This window comes from Bos mutus, chromosome 1 (assembly GCF_027580195.1).
Source record: "Bos mutus isolate GX-2022 chromosome 1, NWIPB_WYAK_1.1, whole genome shotgun sequence".
In the NCBI taxonomy this organism is placed as follows: Eukaryota; Metazoa; Chordata; class Mammalia; order Artiodactyla; family Bovidae; genus Bos; species Bos mutus.
The window spans coordinates 86,510,952-86,528,682 of NC_091617.1; the positions used below are offsets into that span (position 1 = coordinate 86,510,952).

The 17,731-nt window shown below is 42.4% G+C and overlaps 1 protein-coding gene across 2 annotated transcripts in view; it reads right to left on the reverse strand.

Moving 5' to 3' along the window:
- USP13 (ubiquitin specific peptidase 13) overlaps positions 1 to 17,731 on the reverse strand; it is a 130,933-nt gene that overhangs the window by 102,785 nt on the left and 10,417 nt on the right. For both annotated transcript variants that reach the window (XM_070372944.1, XM_070372947.1), the window contains exon 2: positions 3,593 to 3,718. In XM_070372944.1, the coding sequence (XP_070229045.1) occupies positions 3,593 to 3,718 (126 nt within the window). The remainder of the gene's footprint in view (positions 1 to 3,592; positions 3,719 to 17,731) is intronic.

Here is a 17,731-nt window from a genome sequence, read left to right on the forward strand (position 1 = left end):
GCAAGCTAAACAGATTAAAACAGGAATAAATGAGTGAAAGAGCTAAAATGAGAGAGAACTGTGGTCAGAGAGTGAAACATTAAACTTAAAATTTCAGAGGCAGAAGTAATTGCATTCTATAATTCTGCCACTAGCTTTGTGACCTGGAGCAAGTTATTTCAAGTCTCTGGGCCTCAGCTTCTTCCTTTTTTTTTTTTTTTTTCAGTCTCCTAAAACTTCATTACTTTATGTTAAGACAGATGATACAACACAAACTTCATCAGAATCGCTATGCCCCGCCTAACAGGAGTAGTGAATGGAAATCATATAGTATCAGGCCAGTGTTAGAATACTTTAAAGCTAACCATTCAGTTTACGATCTGTCTGACCTCCTGGTCTTTTTTCTTCCTCTTCTCCCCACTGTCCACCTGGGGGATCTCTCCTTTGTCCAAAACTTAAACAGAGAACATATTAGGTAGGCTAGGGTGAGAGATGAAATGAACTTCAAATCAGCATTGATTATGGAAGATCAAAGATAATTTATAAACCATTAGGACTAAGATGAAGATTGAACAGTATTGCCAAACATAAAATTAATATTTGAAAATTAATAACATCTCCAAACAACATGGATAACCAATTTAAATACATTAAAAGGTAAAAGACAACAGTAATAACAGTTACAAAAATTATGTTGTTGTTGCTTAGTCACTAGGCCATGTCTGACTCTTTGCAACCTCATGGACTATAGCCTACGAGGCTCCTCTGTTCATGGGATTTCCCAAGGCAAGAATACTAGAGTGGGTTGCCATTTCCTTCTCCAGGGGATCTTTCTGACCCAGGGATCAAACCCACATCTGCTGCATTGGCAGGCAGATTCTTTACCAATGAGGCACCAGGGAAGCCCATAGAAATTATAGGATAGATACCTTAAAAAAAAATCTAATAAGGGCTTCCCTGGCAGTCCAATGGTTAAAGAATCCGCCTTGCAATGCAGGGGACACCAGTTAGATCCTTGATCTGGGAAAATCCCACAGGCCTCAGGGCAATTAAGTCCGTGGCAGGTGGCAATTAAGAGCCATAACTACTAAGCCTGTACTCTAGAACCCGGGAGCTACAACTACTGAGCCCACATGCAGCAACTGCTGAAGCACACACACAGAAACTAGACAGCAGCCCCCACTCTGAAACTAGAGAAAAGCCCTCGCAGCGACGAAGACCCAGTAGAGCCAAAAATAAACAAATGTTTTTTTAAACAGTCTAATAAAATTAAAGTTTCTTTATTGAAAATTATAAAACATTACTAAAGGACATAAAAGAGACCTGAATCAATAGAGAGGTATGCCATGTTGAATAGTCATTCGGTCAGTATTTATGAAGTACCTACTATGTGCTGGGTACTGTTACATGCTGAGGACCCAGAGGTGAACAAAACAGACCAGACTCCCTGCCCTCATGGAGCTTCAGTTCAGTTCAGTCGCTCAGTCGTGTCCAACTCTTTGCGACCCCATGAATTGCACCACGTCAGGCCTCCCTGACCATCATCAAATCCCTTAGACAATGATATATACTATAGATCAATCTATAAATCAATGTGCCGTGATCAAAATCTCAACAGTATTTTTTAACTGATTCCAAAATCCATATGGAAAAATAAACATTCAAATCCAGGAAATTTCTGGGAAAAAATGAACATGGAAAAAGTGCTCATACTCCTGGATATCAAGACTTGAGGCATCAACACAGGGACACAAATAAGAGCGACATACAGAACTGAGCATCTCCAAGCTGACACAAGTGTGAGTAGCAAGTTTAAATATTTTTCAAAATGGCACTATAAGTCATTGAAAAAGGCTGTACTTCTCCAGTAATAGTGGGACAATTGGTCATTAATATAAGGAAAAAAGCAGATTCCCACACTTGACACAAATATAAAAATAGATTATAGATGATTTAAAGATCTAAAATGTTAGAACATTAAAACATTCACAATCTCTGTCTCTCTGTGTGTCTTTCACCCTCTCTCTCACTCTCTCTCTCTCTCTCTCTCACACACACACACACACACACACTTCTTTTTAAAAATATTAGAAGAAATATCTTTATGACCTTGAGTTGGGAAACAATTTCTTTTTTTTGGGGGGGGGGAACAATTTCTTAAGCAAGATAGAAAAAGCACAACTCATAAGAGAAAAGTTTAATAAACCTAACTACATCAAAATTCAAAACCAGTTCTATAGGACTTTCCTGGAGTGGTTAAGACTCTGTGCTTCCAATGCAGGGGGGGCAAGGGTTTGATCTCTGGTCAGGGAACTAAGATCCCACATGCTGAGTTATGCAGCAAAAAAAAAAAACCAACTAATTAAAAAAATAAAACCTTCTGTTCTACAAAATAATTCATAAAGTAAAAAGATAAGCCACAGAACATCAGAAAAGTGTGTCTATAACAGACAAAATTTTGGTATCCAGGAAGTAAAAAGAACTAATCAAACTTTTAAGAAAAAGATAAATCCACAGAAAAATAGGCTGAAAATATAAATAGGCAAGTCATGGAGAAGAAAAGGAGAATGGCCAACAAAAGGAATGAAAAGACATTTCTACCCTCACAGGAGAAAATGCTAAATATTTAAATGCCACTTTACAACCATTCCATTAGCAAACATCAAAATTCTGACCAAGCACTGGTGAGGGTTTGGGGAAACAGACACGCATAATCAGAGCAAACTGGAATGTGCATTGGTACAACCACTAAGGATGGATTTAGCAATGTCCAGTAAAAATGAAGATAACAACATGCATGAGCCAACACTGCCACGTGTAGATCTATTTCTGAAAGAATCTTGCACATGTTCCCCCAGGAGAAACGTGTAAAAATGCTCATTTGTACAATGTCTGTAGAAACAAACAAACAAAAAAATGGAAGCAATCTAAATGTCTTCAAACGGGAGAACAGAGTAGTAAATGAGAAGGTACTCATAAAATGGAACACCAAACAACTACTGAAATGAATGAAGTATACCCAGATGCATGAGATTTCACTGAAGGGAAAAACTCTAGGCAGAATTAGAGGTAACAGTATACTATTTATCTACGTCTTTAAAACATATAAAGTCATACTGCATATTGTTCATGAATGCCCATACTTAAATAAAATATAATGACATTCATGGGAACGAGAAACAGCAAGTTCACAACCGTGTTTACTTCTGTGGAGGGAGGGAACCGAAAGAGACTTGCACTTGTAGGGGAAAAAAAAACTCTTTCCCTAAGAAAAAAAAAATTGAAGCAAAAATATCCAAATTTCTTTTATTTCTGATTTTTGTATCCATGAGTGTTTCTGGAATTATTTTCTGTACTTTGCTATACTTTTTGACTTATTTTTCTATCGGCCAACTCATGTCTTTAACAACTTTGAACAGAACATTACAAGAAGAAAAATATAAGACTGGTTAAGCTAAGGTTTGGGAAGGCTACGAATGCCTGCTAACAGTGCTACCTCTATTTCCTGTCATCCCAGAGAAGGAGGAGTCACATGGGCACAGTAAAACCTCCTTGTGATGAACCCCACTACGACAACGTCACAAGCCCCGTTCTCCCAAAACGCGTATCTCACCTCTCGCACGTGTCTCTTCAGATGCATGTAGACACTCTGTCCAGTTTTTCGAAAGTGTCTTTCCACGTGTTCCCTTCCAAAGGCCAAAAATGTATTCATGCAGACATAGAGTCCGCCTTCAGAATTCTAGAAGAGACAGGTTACAACGTTAGTCCAGCAGTCTAGACACAGAAACAGAGAAGGGGAAGGGAGGCAAACAATGACAAACGATGAAGACAAAGTCTGGCAAAAGGTCACCCAGCGATCACAGTCACCTGCAGTGACCTCAAGGGCTCACAGCCACTTAACACAGCTCCTGCCTCAAGCCTGGGTCTCCGGTGCTCTCTGACAGCAGTCTCACAGTCAGGTAGAACCTCAGGGGCTCTGGGGAATAAACATGCCTGCCTGACTCTCCAAACTGGGGTAAGGGGTGATCAGGAATAGAAGAAAGCTGGCAGCTGATCCCATGACCGTCATTCCATATAATAATGCTTTTTTTAATTTTACTGAAATATGTGCTTAGTCGCTCAGTTGTGTCCAACTCTTTGCAATCCTATGGACTGTAGCCTGCCAGGCTCCTCTGTCCCTGGAATTTTCCAGACAAGAAGATTAGAGTGGGTTGCCATGTCTCCTCCTCCAGGCAATCTTCCCAACCCCAGGGATCGAACCCATGTCTGTTTTATCTCCTGCACTGGCAGTCAGCTTCTTTACCACCAGCGCCACCTTTGTTGAAGTATAATTGATTTACAATGTTGAGTTAATTTCTGCTGTACAGCAAAGTGATTCAGTTATACATATTTTGTCTTATTCTTTTCCATTACAATTTATCACAAAATCTTGATTATAGTTCCCTGTGCCAGCCCTGGACCTAATGTCTATTCATCCTATATACAATAGTTTGCATCTGCTAATCCCAAACTCCCAATCCTTCCCTCCCCCAGCCCCAACACTTAGCAACCACAAGTCTGTTCTCTTTACAAAGACCATCAATTCAATAGTTCATCATCGTTCTCCCTCACTGGTCAGTGCAAGTCTCCAGGAACATAAAGTTTTATATCCTTTTAGCAGGACAGGATAATTCAAAGATATCAGAAAGTTTTCAAACCAGAAGACATAATCGGGGAAATATTAGATTTGAAACCAGAGATCCTGAACTGCCACTAAATAGCTCTATGACCTCAACAGAGTTTGTAAGACAGTCTCTGAGAGTCAGTATTTTCCTCAATAAACATATCTCTAGCAATAATTCCCACCTCACAGGGCTTCGTGTAGTTCAAACGGGAAGAAACACCCACTGTGCTATAAGTCATTATGTAAAGATTGATTTACATAATTCATTTATAATGTATTTAATAATTTAATAATTATTTATTACAAGTTAAAAGTTCTATGTGCTACATGTATCTCCTATTATCACAATTATTTTCTACTTGGGGAAAAAGCAGAAGGAAGAAAAAGGTCAGTCTAATAGCCACACAGGCTGGGGATAACAAATATTAATTTGTCATAAAATGTATTAGGTAGCTAGTGGGAGAACCAAGAAATTAGCAAGCAGGAGAAGAAAAATGTTCAAGTACAGCATTTTTCTTAAGAAAAATATAGAATAGCTATATAATGCAAGATTATGTAACCTCCAATATAATCATAAAGCCTTTACAACTTCATTGCCAAGAATTTTTTACTTATTAAGGAATTTGATAAAAATTTAATATACCAAACATCCAATATTAAATTTCTGGAGTCACTTGATACTGTCACAAAGTCCATAATTAAAGAGAAAAATGCTTTGGCACTCACAGACAACCCCACGTAAGGAAGGATTCTATTCTAAATACCCAAAGACATCTTCCATCCCACATATACGCTGGCCTCTGAAACAGCCTATGGCCCTCACTAGAGACTCTGAGCTGGAATCACTGCCCCGGGAATCTGCCAGTAGTTCTAAAAGTTAAGACACACTAACAGAAAACACTTTAAAAGCTACTCATATAGAACAAACACCTTAGTTTAACCCATCTAGTGATCTACACTTTCTTATCTCTTGTCTCCTTACTGTCTGTTTATACAAGAAGGTCCTGCTTGATTTCTTGGCTGCACTCCTGGCCACATGAAGACAAGTGCTATATAGTCCTTTGGGGGCAGTTATCATAGTGACGGGGAGGATGGTCAATGAGAGGAAGAGGTTGAGGGTTTGAACACTCTTAGTCAATTAGCTTAGATCCACATCTTACACCAAATACTATAATGAGGTCCAGATAGATCCAAGACATAAGCATCTAAAAAACTAGAAAAGAGCAGACTAGTATATTCATCCTACTTATGAAGAAGAAAATAATTTCTGGCCAAGAAAATACACAGTATCAGAAGAGAAGAAATAGTTGAGTGTAACAATGTAAACACTAATGAACAAGTTGTGCATTGCAAAATATAATGAAACAGGAAACCAACGATAACAGAATGGGGAAAGATGTAAAGTATAATGAAGAAAAGCTTATAGCCAAACTGTAAAATGTGATAAAATTACAAGATGTCAACATTCAGGTTTAGCTTGGTAAGAACTTGCTGTCATTTGTTTAAGGTCATGTAGTTTTAACTGTAAGAAAATATTAAATTCAAATCATACCTCCACTACCTCCTAAAGGAAGTATGTTAAAACAATCCCAAGGCAATTATATGCCTACTAAACTGACAAATGGTATTAAAATCCCACAGCCTCAAGCCACAAAGGAAACCTGTATATCTCCCCCCACAATATAAATCAGTTCCACCCTCCTAGGGAGCAATAAACTGATTTGACATAGTACCTCTCCTTTGCTGTGACTTCAGGAACCCGAGAGGAAAAATAACTAATTTGTACAAAAATATTCACAGATGAACTATTTAGGATCGGAAAATGACCCCCAAATAGAGGAATTAAGAACCTGAGACATATGAACACAACAGATACTATAACATTTTTTAAAATGACAAATATATGAATCATGTGTAATGTGTACAGAAAACGTGTAGAATTGCATGTAATGTACATAGGAAAATAATATTCATGGAACACATGCTGATGACAAGGAAGAAAAGGAAGAGGGGAAGGGAGGTTTTAAGCTGACAAAAACCTGAAATGAAACCGGAACAGATCAAAGGTTTTGTATTTAAGTTCTTGACTTGGGAGTCCTCATCCTTACCTCCCATTATTTCTGTGCTTGGTATAGAGAGGTGTTTCTCATACTACTGTCATGAAGGGCCAGGCTATTTTGTTTTGTTGCACTTCTATTCATTGAGGAAAGGTTAAGAGGTTCCAGTGGTCCCACTGCGCATGGCTAGTTCTCAGCTTCAGCCAGGCGTGAACCGAAATGTTTCAGCACCACAAAACTCAAATGGGTCTATATCCTGTTCAGACAAACTAATCCACTGCTGGTGCACTTGGAAGTGGCCACAACGGCAAGCTGCTATAGAAATTTCCAAATGCTTACTCTCAATGTTCGTGCTTATCTCATGGCACCAGTCAGCTGACCACACTTCAAGTAGCATTGGTCTAGAGTGAGGTGAACTGCCCAGTGCTGAGTGTCTCACTATCAGGAAAGCATCTCTTCAAGGACCTCCAGGAACACCAGGCAAGGCCTCAAGCCTGCAGAGCACCCCACGTCAAAACCAGGAATTCCCTGGCAGTCTAGTGGTTAGGCCTCTGCACTTGCACCGTCGAGGGCACAGGTTCAAAATCCCTGGTCGGGACACTAAGATCCCACAAGTCACAGTCCCACACCCATCCAGCAGTCCACCCTGCCAGCCACTGCCCATGACCGATTCTCACATTCCTCTGCTCGACCCCATGCCAGTGGACCTTAATTCCAAATCCACTTTCTTTTCACAATTGTTAGCATCTTCTTCACTGAAATCTGTAGCAGGGAGAATCCTCACTTCCTTCACTTGGGGCCACCACATTCAGAAGCTCAATCACTCATGCATTTGCTCCTTGAGGGAAGGAAAATGGTATGACACTCATTACTGAATTGCAAAACAGTACCTGAGCAGCACAGGGCAGGACTGAATAAACATTTCTGGAGGGAATGGGAAGTTTTGTGTGGTTATTTGTCATTCAGTTACATAGCTTAGTCTCTCTCTCTCTCTCTCTCTCAAACCAGCCCTCGGTGCCCTTCTGACCTATATTTGAAATGCATTGCAGCTCAGGCTCCTCTTCAAGTCTTTCAGCATAACTAAATAATGTGAGAGCATGCTCAGCCGCTCAGTAGTGTCTAACTTTCGACCCTATGGACTGTAGCCCGCAAGGCTCCTTTGTCCATAAAGAATGAGAATCATCAAAAGAAAACCGATAGCTGAGCACAGAAGAACAGCCCGAGGCACCAGCATGAATACTCACTTTTCAGGTTTGTTTGGCTAAAGTCACCCTCTTTGCAGCATGGACACCAGACCTGCTGTGTCCCAGCTCCCCTGCCTTCCATAACCAAGCTGGCCTCACAGGGTTCTTCAAGGTAGCAGTGCACACCCCCATCCCTTCCAGAGGCCAGCCAGCCCAAAATGGCCAGTGTGTGCTGCTCTGCATTTTCTTGGCTAAAGCAGATTCTAATTACCATTTACATGCACTGAACAGAAATTTGGCCAAGAGGCTAGACTTGATTTAGAAACCTGAAATTGCAGGGAAGTCAAGAAATACCACTCAGGGCTTCTCCAAGGCTCCCTAAGAATTCCCTCTGACAACTTTTCCCACCCCACGATCAAACCCTAAGAGAGAGAAGCCACATTAGAAACCCAAGCGATGTCTGTGCCCCATCTTCAATACATTTCAATACAGATACAAAAGATACAGAGCCATTCACTTATGACTTTGCATTAGATGACCCAGCCTACTATTCAGAAGTAACATCAAAGTTTTTTTTTTTACCCCTTGTTTTACCCCTTTTTTTACCCTTGTTTTACCCCGCCTGCCATTTAAAAGAATATTAAAACACTGGGGGAATATAAAGGTCAAGGTTACAAGATGTTTCAGAGGAGCAAGTGAACAATCCTTTTAAATAAAAATACACCACATTGTCAATCACTAGGTGTTCGGAGAACTTTGTTTACAACGGTGTGTACTTGAGACAAGCCTCCGCTGGAAGTCAGGAAGGGAGTGGGAGCCTGTGTGGGCCACATACTCTGGAAACAGAGTCCCATGTAACCCTTGTTTGTATAACATTAGAACAGTGTGGAAAACAAGCGGTCACTGCCCCAAAGAGAAACATGATGTAGGTAGACAGAGTCACAACAAATCCAGGTCCAGGACAAATTACGTACCAGCACCGGGGAGGGCTGTGACTCACACTCACGCGCAAGGGAGACAAAAAGAACAAGAATGCGGTACTTTCTAGAATGTTATTTTTAAAAAAAAAAGAGAGAGATGAACTAAATTAACTATTAATAGAGAAAAGAAATAACCCGCATGCTCAGGGAAAGATTTGCTTAGTGATTCATGGTGCATCCATGAAGTGTAACACTCTTCAGCCATTTAAAACTGACTTGGGGGGACTTCCCTGGTGGTCCAGTGGTTGAGAAAACACCTTCCAATGAAGGGCACGTGGATTCAAGCCCACACGCCGCAGGGGAACTAAACCCATGTGCCCCAACTAGAGGGCCTGAGCGCCGCAACAAGACCCTGACATGGCCAAAAATAAAAGAGATGTGTTTTAAAAATGAAATAAAAATAAAACTGACTTAAGATGAGTATTTACTAATAGGAAAAGCTGTACATGGTATTTTTGAGTGAAGAAAGCAAACAACAAAAGAGTGGGTATGATGTGCTATGCAATATACAAACACATTCACACTCCATGACACAGGATATCATATCAGCATTGGGAGATGAGATGGGATTTTTTTTTTTTTTTTTTCACAGTCTTCTGGCATTTTCTAATTTTTCTTCAGGAACATGGATTCACTTTTTAATAATAAAAACAGGAATATTTTTCTTAACTGAATGTATTTAGAATCAAACAATAGAATAGAACAGGCAGTCATTCCAATGTTTCCTTTTCTTAAACCAAGGTTTCCTTAGGCTTTCACAACTTCACCCTTCACCTGAAGGGGCTGGCTATTCTCGCTACTCCAAGCAAAAGCATGGTTCGAAATAACTAGGAGATTATCTCGGAACAAGTAGCTAAGGAAATGTGGGAATATGCCACAAGTAAGAGAGGTGATTAGGGAGGCAGACAAGAAAGTGATGACAACTGAGAAAAAATGAAACTAATCAAGGACACTGTACCCCAGTTGGATGGCTTCCAAGTTTACAGAAGGGGATGGTCTGTGCAGAGTCTGGAAAAGAAGCTGTGAGAGATCATATGGTTGTGATGTCTTCTCCGGGGGTGCAAGAGAAGGGGGGTGGGAGGATGTGGGACAGGAAGAGTTTATTCAGCAGAGAGAGACAAGCAAGCTTGGTGTCCTGATAACATCTGCATCCTAGCAAGGAGAGAGAAAATAACAAAGAAGCGTAAAAGATAATTTCTGAGAGAGATAAAAGTGACAGAGGAGCCTGAGATTGGAAACAAGAGACTTGGGGTCTTGATACAGCATGGTGGGGGTGACAGAAACATGCTGGGGGTGGCGGGGAGGGAGGGCTTCCTAGAAGGGCAAGATCTCAGAATGAGGGATCAGACAAGCAAAACGAAAAAAGAGCACACACTCTAGATGAGAAAGTGTGTACATAGGCCACAACTCCAGGGAAAGCTTGGCTGTGTCGTCAAAGGGACAGAAAGAAACTCAGGGAGGAGGGGGAGAGAGAAGACAGGCCTGTAGATGCACTGGGGGGTTCCCAGATGAAAAGCACCATAATCTCATCTACTTTTTTAAAGATCATTCTGGCTACCGCAGAGAAAATTATGGAGAGAGGACCCAGAGAATACATGGTTCCCAGGCTACCGTAAAGCCTAGACTCCCGCTGTCCGATTCAGTGGCCACTAGCCACATGCGAGTACTTCAATCTAAATTAAATAGGTGACAAAAAAAAAAAAAACAAAAACAGTTTCTTGGTCACACTGGCCACATTTCAAGTACTCAGTAGTCACATGGGGCTAGGGGTTACCACACTGGGCAGTGCCGACATGGAACAATTCCATCATCCCAGAAAGTTCTTTTAGACAGCCCTGTCTAAACAAGGTAAGACAACGGCTGAGCCTGAGGGAGGCAGAGGAGGAAGATGGGAAAGGGGCTGAGGGCAGAGATGGGGAAACTGAGGCAGATTCAGGATATAACTTTAGGATACAGCTCAGAGCTCAGAAGACAGAGCTGTAGAAGTGTGTGAGAAGGGGCAGTTAGAGGTCAACCCCTAAACATTTTGACTCATTACTTCATAAGACTTCCCATCTTCTCTCTGCTCAACTCTTTCATCGAGCAACCACCTGTCTATTAATTTAGCCTCTCAAGTCCTTCCATACCTGAATGGTATATATGAATATTCCAATGACCAGAGCACAGATTGCCCAGTACAATCTGGCTCCTAGAGCAAAAGAGACAGACAACAGTTTTAAAATACAAAAATTATGTGCACGCAGATGGAAAGCAAATGTGCAATAAGAAAGTAAAACAAAGTTCCAGATCTAGTGCAGCAAGCATGCGATCCACAGAAAGGGGAAATAGAGAAAAAGTACCATCAAAAAATATATATAGGCTGAATAGCGAGGAAAGACTCAAACCGTTCACCAGTAGAACAACACTCCCAGAATACATTTGCAAAATCCAAAACCCCGGTTTCCACAGCAATCCACAGAAATAAATCTGTCCATATCAGCTACGTGTCAGACACCAGGCATGCTGTATTTCATGGGATCGCAGAGTTGGACGCGACTGAATGACTGAAAAACAATATCAGCTAAAAAAAAAAAAAAAATGCATATAATCCCAAGAGACTGTCAGCCTCTCTGCTAAACATTGATAAATCCTGCTTGTGGCCATGAAGTGTTAAGAAAAAATAGAAATGTTATGCAGTCATGATTTCTTCTAGTTTGCTCCAACTTTGACATTCTCTCTGCAGGGAACTCCTACACCTTAGAGCCGCACAGCCTGGTCCGACACTAGAAGCACAGTCCAAGCAGCCAGGTTTTGACACGCTGTAAATTTACTGTTCCACAGAGGCATCATTTATTAACTTTTCCCCTAAGCATAAAACAAAATCCTTGCTCTGGGTATTTGGAGCAATGAGGATGCTGTCACCTGAACAGCTAGGAAGGGTCTGGGCAGAACAAGAGGAGCAGTAGTTACTATGATGCTCACAGGACAAACGGGCAAAATAAAAACTGTGAGAGGATGAAGACGAGGTGAACATCTTCAGCAGCACTGAACTGAAGCTATAATCCACCTAAGTAATTCCCAGCATACACCTTTTTAAAAAAACGTGAAACTGCTTTGTCAAAGGTAAAAAACCTCTTAAAGTCAGGGGTCTTATTATTTTTAAGAATAGATGGCTTTCTTCGGGATGCGTTTCCCCTGAATAACTACATTACACACAGAGATTAGGCTTCCAGGCTAAGTCATAAAAGCCCATCAATAAGAGCTAAATTGGAGTATGAATAACAGCCCTGATGGCGCAGACAGTAAAGAATCCACCCACAGTACTGGAGACCCAAGTTCAATCTCTGGGTTGGGAAGATCCCCTGGAGAAGAAAATGGCAACCCACTCCAGTATTCTTACCTGGAGAATCCCATGGACAGCCAGGCTACATCCATGGGGTCACAAAGAGTCGGACACGACTAAGCGACTAACACACACACAACAGCCCTGAACAGAGCTCCCCTCAAGGAGGCCAGCAAGCAAGCATTCATGCCCAAGGCTTTCGCTATAGAGCAAGCCTCACGAAGAATTACTAAGTACAGGATGTCCCTCTGTGGTAACCTCAAGACCCTCTAGATCCCATTTCACTGTCTTCTCGGAGGGACTCTACCACATCTCACTAAAGACAGAGCTAGCAATAAGGAACATTCCACGGGCAGCCATGAGTACAACCTTGTAAGGGAGGTAAAAATCAAAGCTCAGAGAAAGGTAGCCAAATCAAGGCACTCGATGAAGTCCTGCTGCTATTAAGTAGTAAGAAGTATGGGGTGGCGGCGGGGCGTGGGATGGGATTGGGACCCAGGCCAGTCTGGTCCCCACATGCTTCCAGGTGCAACTGAGAAGCTGATGTCATTCTGGTGGCAGGAGCTAGGTGGGTGGCTGTCGGTAAGCACAGCTGTCAGGGGGCGGGCGAGGTGCTTGGAGAAAAGAGCAGATACTTCTTTTTTTTCAAGGCTGTTTCATTCCAAGAAAGCAGAAAGGGCAGACAAAGGAGAGCCATTCTGCTCAAGTGAGTAAGTAGCCTGGGCTGGGTGCTCTCCTAGGCTATCCTGCAAGGGACGGGAGAAGCTGGAGCAGGCCCTGCCAGCTCAACTCCCCAAACGTGAAAAGGACAGCTAAGTTCTTGGAGTTGACCAGTCCAGGCTGACGGCTCCCTGACAACAGCAGTGGGAAGACCCACTGTTGGGGGTGGGGGGAGTCCAAGATGCTAGTAAAGCATCTGCAGGGTTTGGCGGCCTCCATATTAACTTCCTTGGACTGCAAGGAGATCAAACCAGTCAATCCTCAAGGAAATCAGTCCTGAATATTCATTGGAAGGACTGATGCTGAAGCTGTAATACTTTGGCCATCTAATGTAAAGAGCCAACTCATTGGAAAAGACCCTGATGCTGGGAAAGACTTAGGGCAAAAAGAGAAGGGGTGACAGAGGATGAGATGGTTGGATGGCGTCATCGACCCAATGGACGCAAGTTTAAGCAAACTCTAGGAGACAGTAAAGGACAGGCAAGCAGTTTGATTTTCACAAAGAAATCAAACACGACTGAGCAACTAAACAACAACTTCAGCTACTAAACTGATCTATTAGTGGTCACACTCTGTTGGCTGGGGGTCTGGAAAGACAGCCCACAAGGACTGAGGCTGCTTCCAAAACCCCTGGCTGGAAACGCTGCCCCAGGCTCCTGTCTGAATTTTTCTGGAACTTAAGCCAATCAGCAGGAAGCCAAGAGGCCTGTGCTGGTTGCTGCCCCCTCAATAACCCTGGGGGGCAAAGACCCCAGGAGCAAAGCAGTGGGACCCTGGGGCTCTTAGAAAGGAAGGGCTACTCACAAATCCTGAGTCTCTAAACTAGAGGCTGCCAGACCCTGCAGTCTGAACACTGACCTCTGAGCACCATGCCAGTCTGCAGCTTTCCCCGAGGGCACGCAGTACTTGCCCACTGTATCTGACTGCCTCACCTCCCTCATCTATGTCCTTGATTCAGTCCATCTTCCAGGGTACCAGCCGTGAAGTCATCTTTAATTCCTCCCACACCTTCTCCCACTGCATATTCTGTCACCAAGTTGAACCACAGCCTCCATCGAAATCTCTACCAAGTTAGTCCTACCACCCCAGTATCTCTATTCCCACTGCCAACACCCTCATGGAGGCAACCCCCTCTGATATGACAAGAAACTCCTGGGAATTACTATTCAAAGTCTTCTCACAGTCGCATGGCCTCATGCTCTTCACTGGCCCGCTAGTCTAGTCTAATCTTACCAAGACAATCTCCTTCATCACCCACAGAGATGTCAGCCTTGCCTTCCAGTCTCCCCAATAATCCTCTCTCCCATTAGCCAGTGAAGCCTCTCACATACACACCCGAGCTCGGTTCCACTTCCACGCCTTGTCTCCCCTGCTCCAAAATGCCCCCTCTCCAGGTCCCACCTGACTGGCCAGGCCAGTAACTCTTCCAGTCTTTACCTACTCCTCCTGTGCCTGAGATCTCCATTCAGGACCACACTGTTCACAACCTGAATATCCTAACAGTGCTTCAGGGTCTAACCTTAAGACACATCAGGGCTGACATCCCGTCTCTGTCACATTCAAGTCTACTGAACCTCCCTGACTCTCAGCTTCCTCTTTTGTAAAACGGGACAACAGTAACTGTCATTTATAAGTCAGTTACTATTGTAATTAAATGAGGTGGTGTGTATAGAAGTACCTCCTATGGTACTCGACTCATTATAGACACTCCACTATGATAGAAAGATCCCGATCATACCCTCTTTTCCTGTGGTCCTCTGTTTCTCTCCTAATACTCACACCTCCACTATAGCACTGAGAGCAGTACTGGAGGCTCTAAATAAGTACGAGTCCTTGCTAACTGACACAAAACAAAATCTTATTTTTAATCTTACCACAGGAAGCACATATTCTTGTGTACCTTAAGCAACATCTCTAGTTTGGAAACATGTTCAGATTCATCAAATTCTTTTCATTACTGCCTTGTCCTGCTGTTCCAGCTCCAAAAATAGGTGCTCTTGTTCACATCTGCTCTGCACATGGGGACAAGGGTCGTCCTGGGCTGATCACCCGTAACACTGAACAGGAGCAGCAGCACAGAGGCCTGGGTGATGTTCACAGAGACCAGCTCTCGTGTCATCTCCCCAAGATCACCATGTGTGGCTACTTTTACCAAGACCCTGGGGCATCCAGAATCACAATACACAAAACACTCAGCAAGTAGCTACGACACCTTTCCCTCACTTTTCCAGCTTATAACTTTCCAGACAATATGATAAAATAAAAATACAGCATTGGTTATTTTTAAGAACATGTTTTATTCTAAAATGTATGCTTATGATTTTTAAAAAATATAAAAACAGAAAAGATACAGATCTACTAGCACAGGTTCACAAAACAACACAGCTTTCTGCCCTCTACTGTTTTTTGTTTTGGCTGTGTCGCTTGGATTACAGGATCTTAGTTCACTGACCAGGGATTGAACCCAGGCAGTGAAAACACGAAGTTCTAACCACTGGACCACCAGTCAATTCCCTCAGTCCTCTACTCTTTTCCCTTTAATTCTCTAAGATCTCAGTTACTCTGTATCTTCAACAATCAGTACCTCAACCATGATAGAGATGGACAATAAATCTCTAGCCCAGCTTGGGTGGGGGTGTGGAGAACACCCCAGGAAAATACCTGAGCTGGGTTTTAGGGATCAGTGGGGTGCAGGGGCTGAGAGGTTAGGAGAAGGCATTCCAAGCTAAGGGAAGAATACAGGCCAACATTCAGAGGAATGAAACCATGGACCATCTGAAGAAAAAGTCCTTAAGGCCAAAGGGAATGCAGGCAGTAGGCAGGTGCGAAGAGACAACACTAGCAAGGAAAGTTAGATCAATGTGATAAACTGACTTGTTTACTATTTTTAGATCAGTGCTATTGAAAATTCCTAGGCAGGGAAATGATGTGACAAGACCCATGTTTTAGAGAAACAACTGGGAATGCAATGTGACAGATGGAAGGGGCGTAAGGAAGTTAGTTAAGAGGTTTCTACAGGAGTCTAGGCAAGAGGTAACGAGAACCTGAGCCGTGGCAGTGTAGGAGAGAGGAGGCCAAGCTGGAACCCCATCACTAATGGGAAGTGACATAAAAGAGAAAGGAATACACTATATTCACAGCAACATTATCCAAATAGCCAAAAGGAGGAAGCCACCGAAGTGTCTGTTGACAGTTGAATGGATAAACAAAATGTGGTCTATATACATGAAATTAAAAGATGCTTACTCCTTGGAAGGAAAGTTATGACCAACATAGACAGCATATTAAGAAGCACAGACATTACTTTGTCAACAAAGGTCCATCTAGTCAAAACTATGGTTTTTCCAGTAGTCATGTATGGATGTGAGAGTTGGACTGTAAAGAAAGCTGAGCACCGAAGAACTGATGCTTTTGAACTGTGGTGTTGGAGAAGACTCTGGAGAGTCCCATGGACTGCAAGGAGATCCAACCAGTCCATCCTAAAGGAGATCAGTTCTGGGTGTTCATTGGAAGGACTGATGTTGAAGCTGAAACTCCAGTACTTTGGCTACGTCATGTGAAGAGCTGACTCACTGGAAAAGACCCTGATGCTGGGAGGGATTGAGGCAGGAGGAGAAGGGGATGATAGAGGATGAGATGGCTGGATGGCATCACCGACTCAATGGACATGAGTTTGGGTGAACTCCAGGAGTTGGTGATTGACAGGGAGGCCTGGCGTGCTACGGTTCATGGGGTCTCGAAGAGTCAAACACAACTGAGTGACTGAACTGAACTGGTCTATATACATACAATGGAATATTATTCAGCTTTAAAAGGGAAGGAAATTTTGACACATGCTACAACATGCATGAACCTTGAAAACAAGGTAAGTGAAATAAGCCGGTCACAAAAGTATAAATTCCACTTATGTAAGATACCTAGAACAGTCAAACTCATAGAGACAGGAAATAGGATGGTGTTTGCCGGGGGCTGGGAAGAAGGAGGAATGAGGAATTACTGTTTAATTGAGACAAAGTTTCAGTTCTATAAGATGAAAAGCATTCCAGAGATGGGTAGTGGTGATGGCTGCACAACAGTGGGAATCTACTTTATACCACTGAAGTGTACACTTAAAATGGTTAAGATGGTAAATTTTATGTTGTTGAGTATTTCACACAACTGTTTAAACAGACAGAGAGGGAGAGGGAGCAGAGTGAATGACCAGGTACATCCACCAGCCTGGGGCACTAAATGAACCGCAACACTTGAACCGAGCTCCATCCACAGGAAGAAGAAAGCAGAAGTGAAATGAGAATTCAGAGTTGCACAGGTAACCAGGTTCAACATGAGCTGAGAACACAAACTTTCCCAAAAGGTTTCCTGCAGGATCAGCATCATCTCTTACATTTCAAAGCTCTAAAACTGATACAACTTTAAAGGTAATTAACCACTAACAAAACAGGATGGCAAGTGACTTCTTGATGATTAGATGAGAAAAGTAGGATTCTAGGGTACAAAGGGCTGATCACACACACATGTCAATTTCACTCCTTTCTGAAACCCAAATAAAAGAACATTTAAGTGATGTTTTAAAACATAAACCACAAAATCTGGAAACTGGACTGCAGGTGGATAAGCACTAAAGACTAAGATGAGCTGACAAAGCCGAACCCTAGGCTTACAAGAGAGAAGACAAGATCCAATCTGATTTACACCCCAGAATTTCCAAAAGACTCTAGATAACTAGGACTGGACATGGAACAACTAACTGGTTCAAAATTGGCAAAGGAATATAAGGCTGTACATTGTCACCCTGTTTAACTTACATGCAGAGTACCTCACGCAAA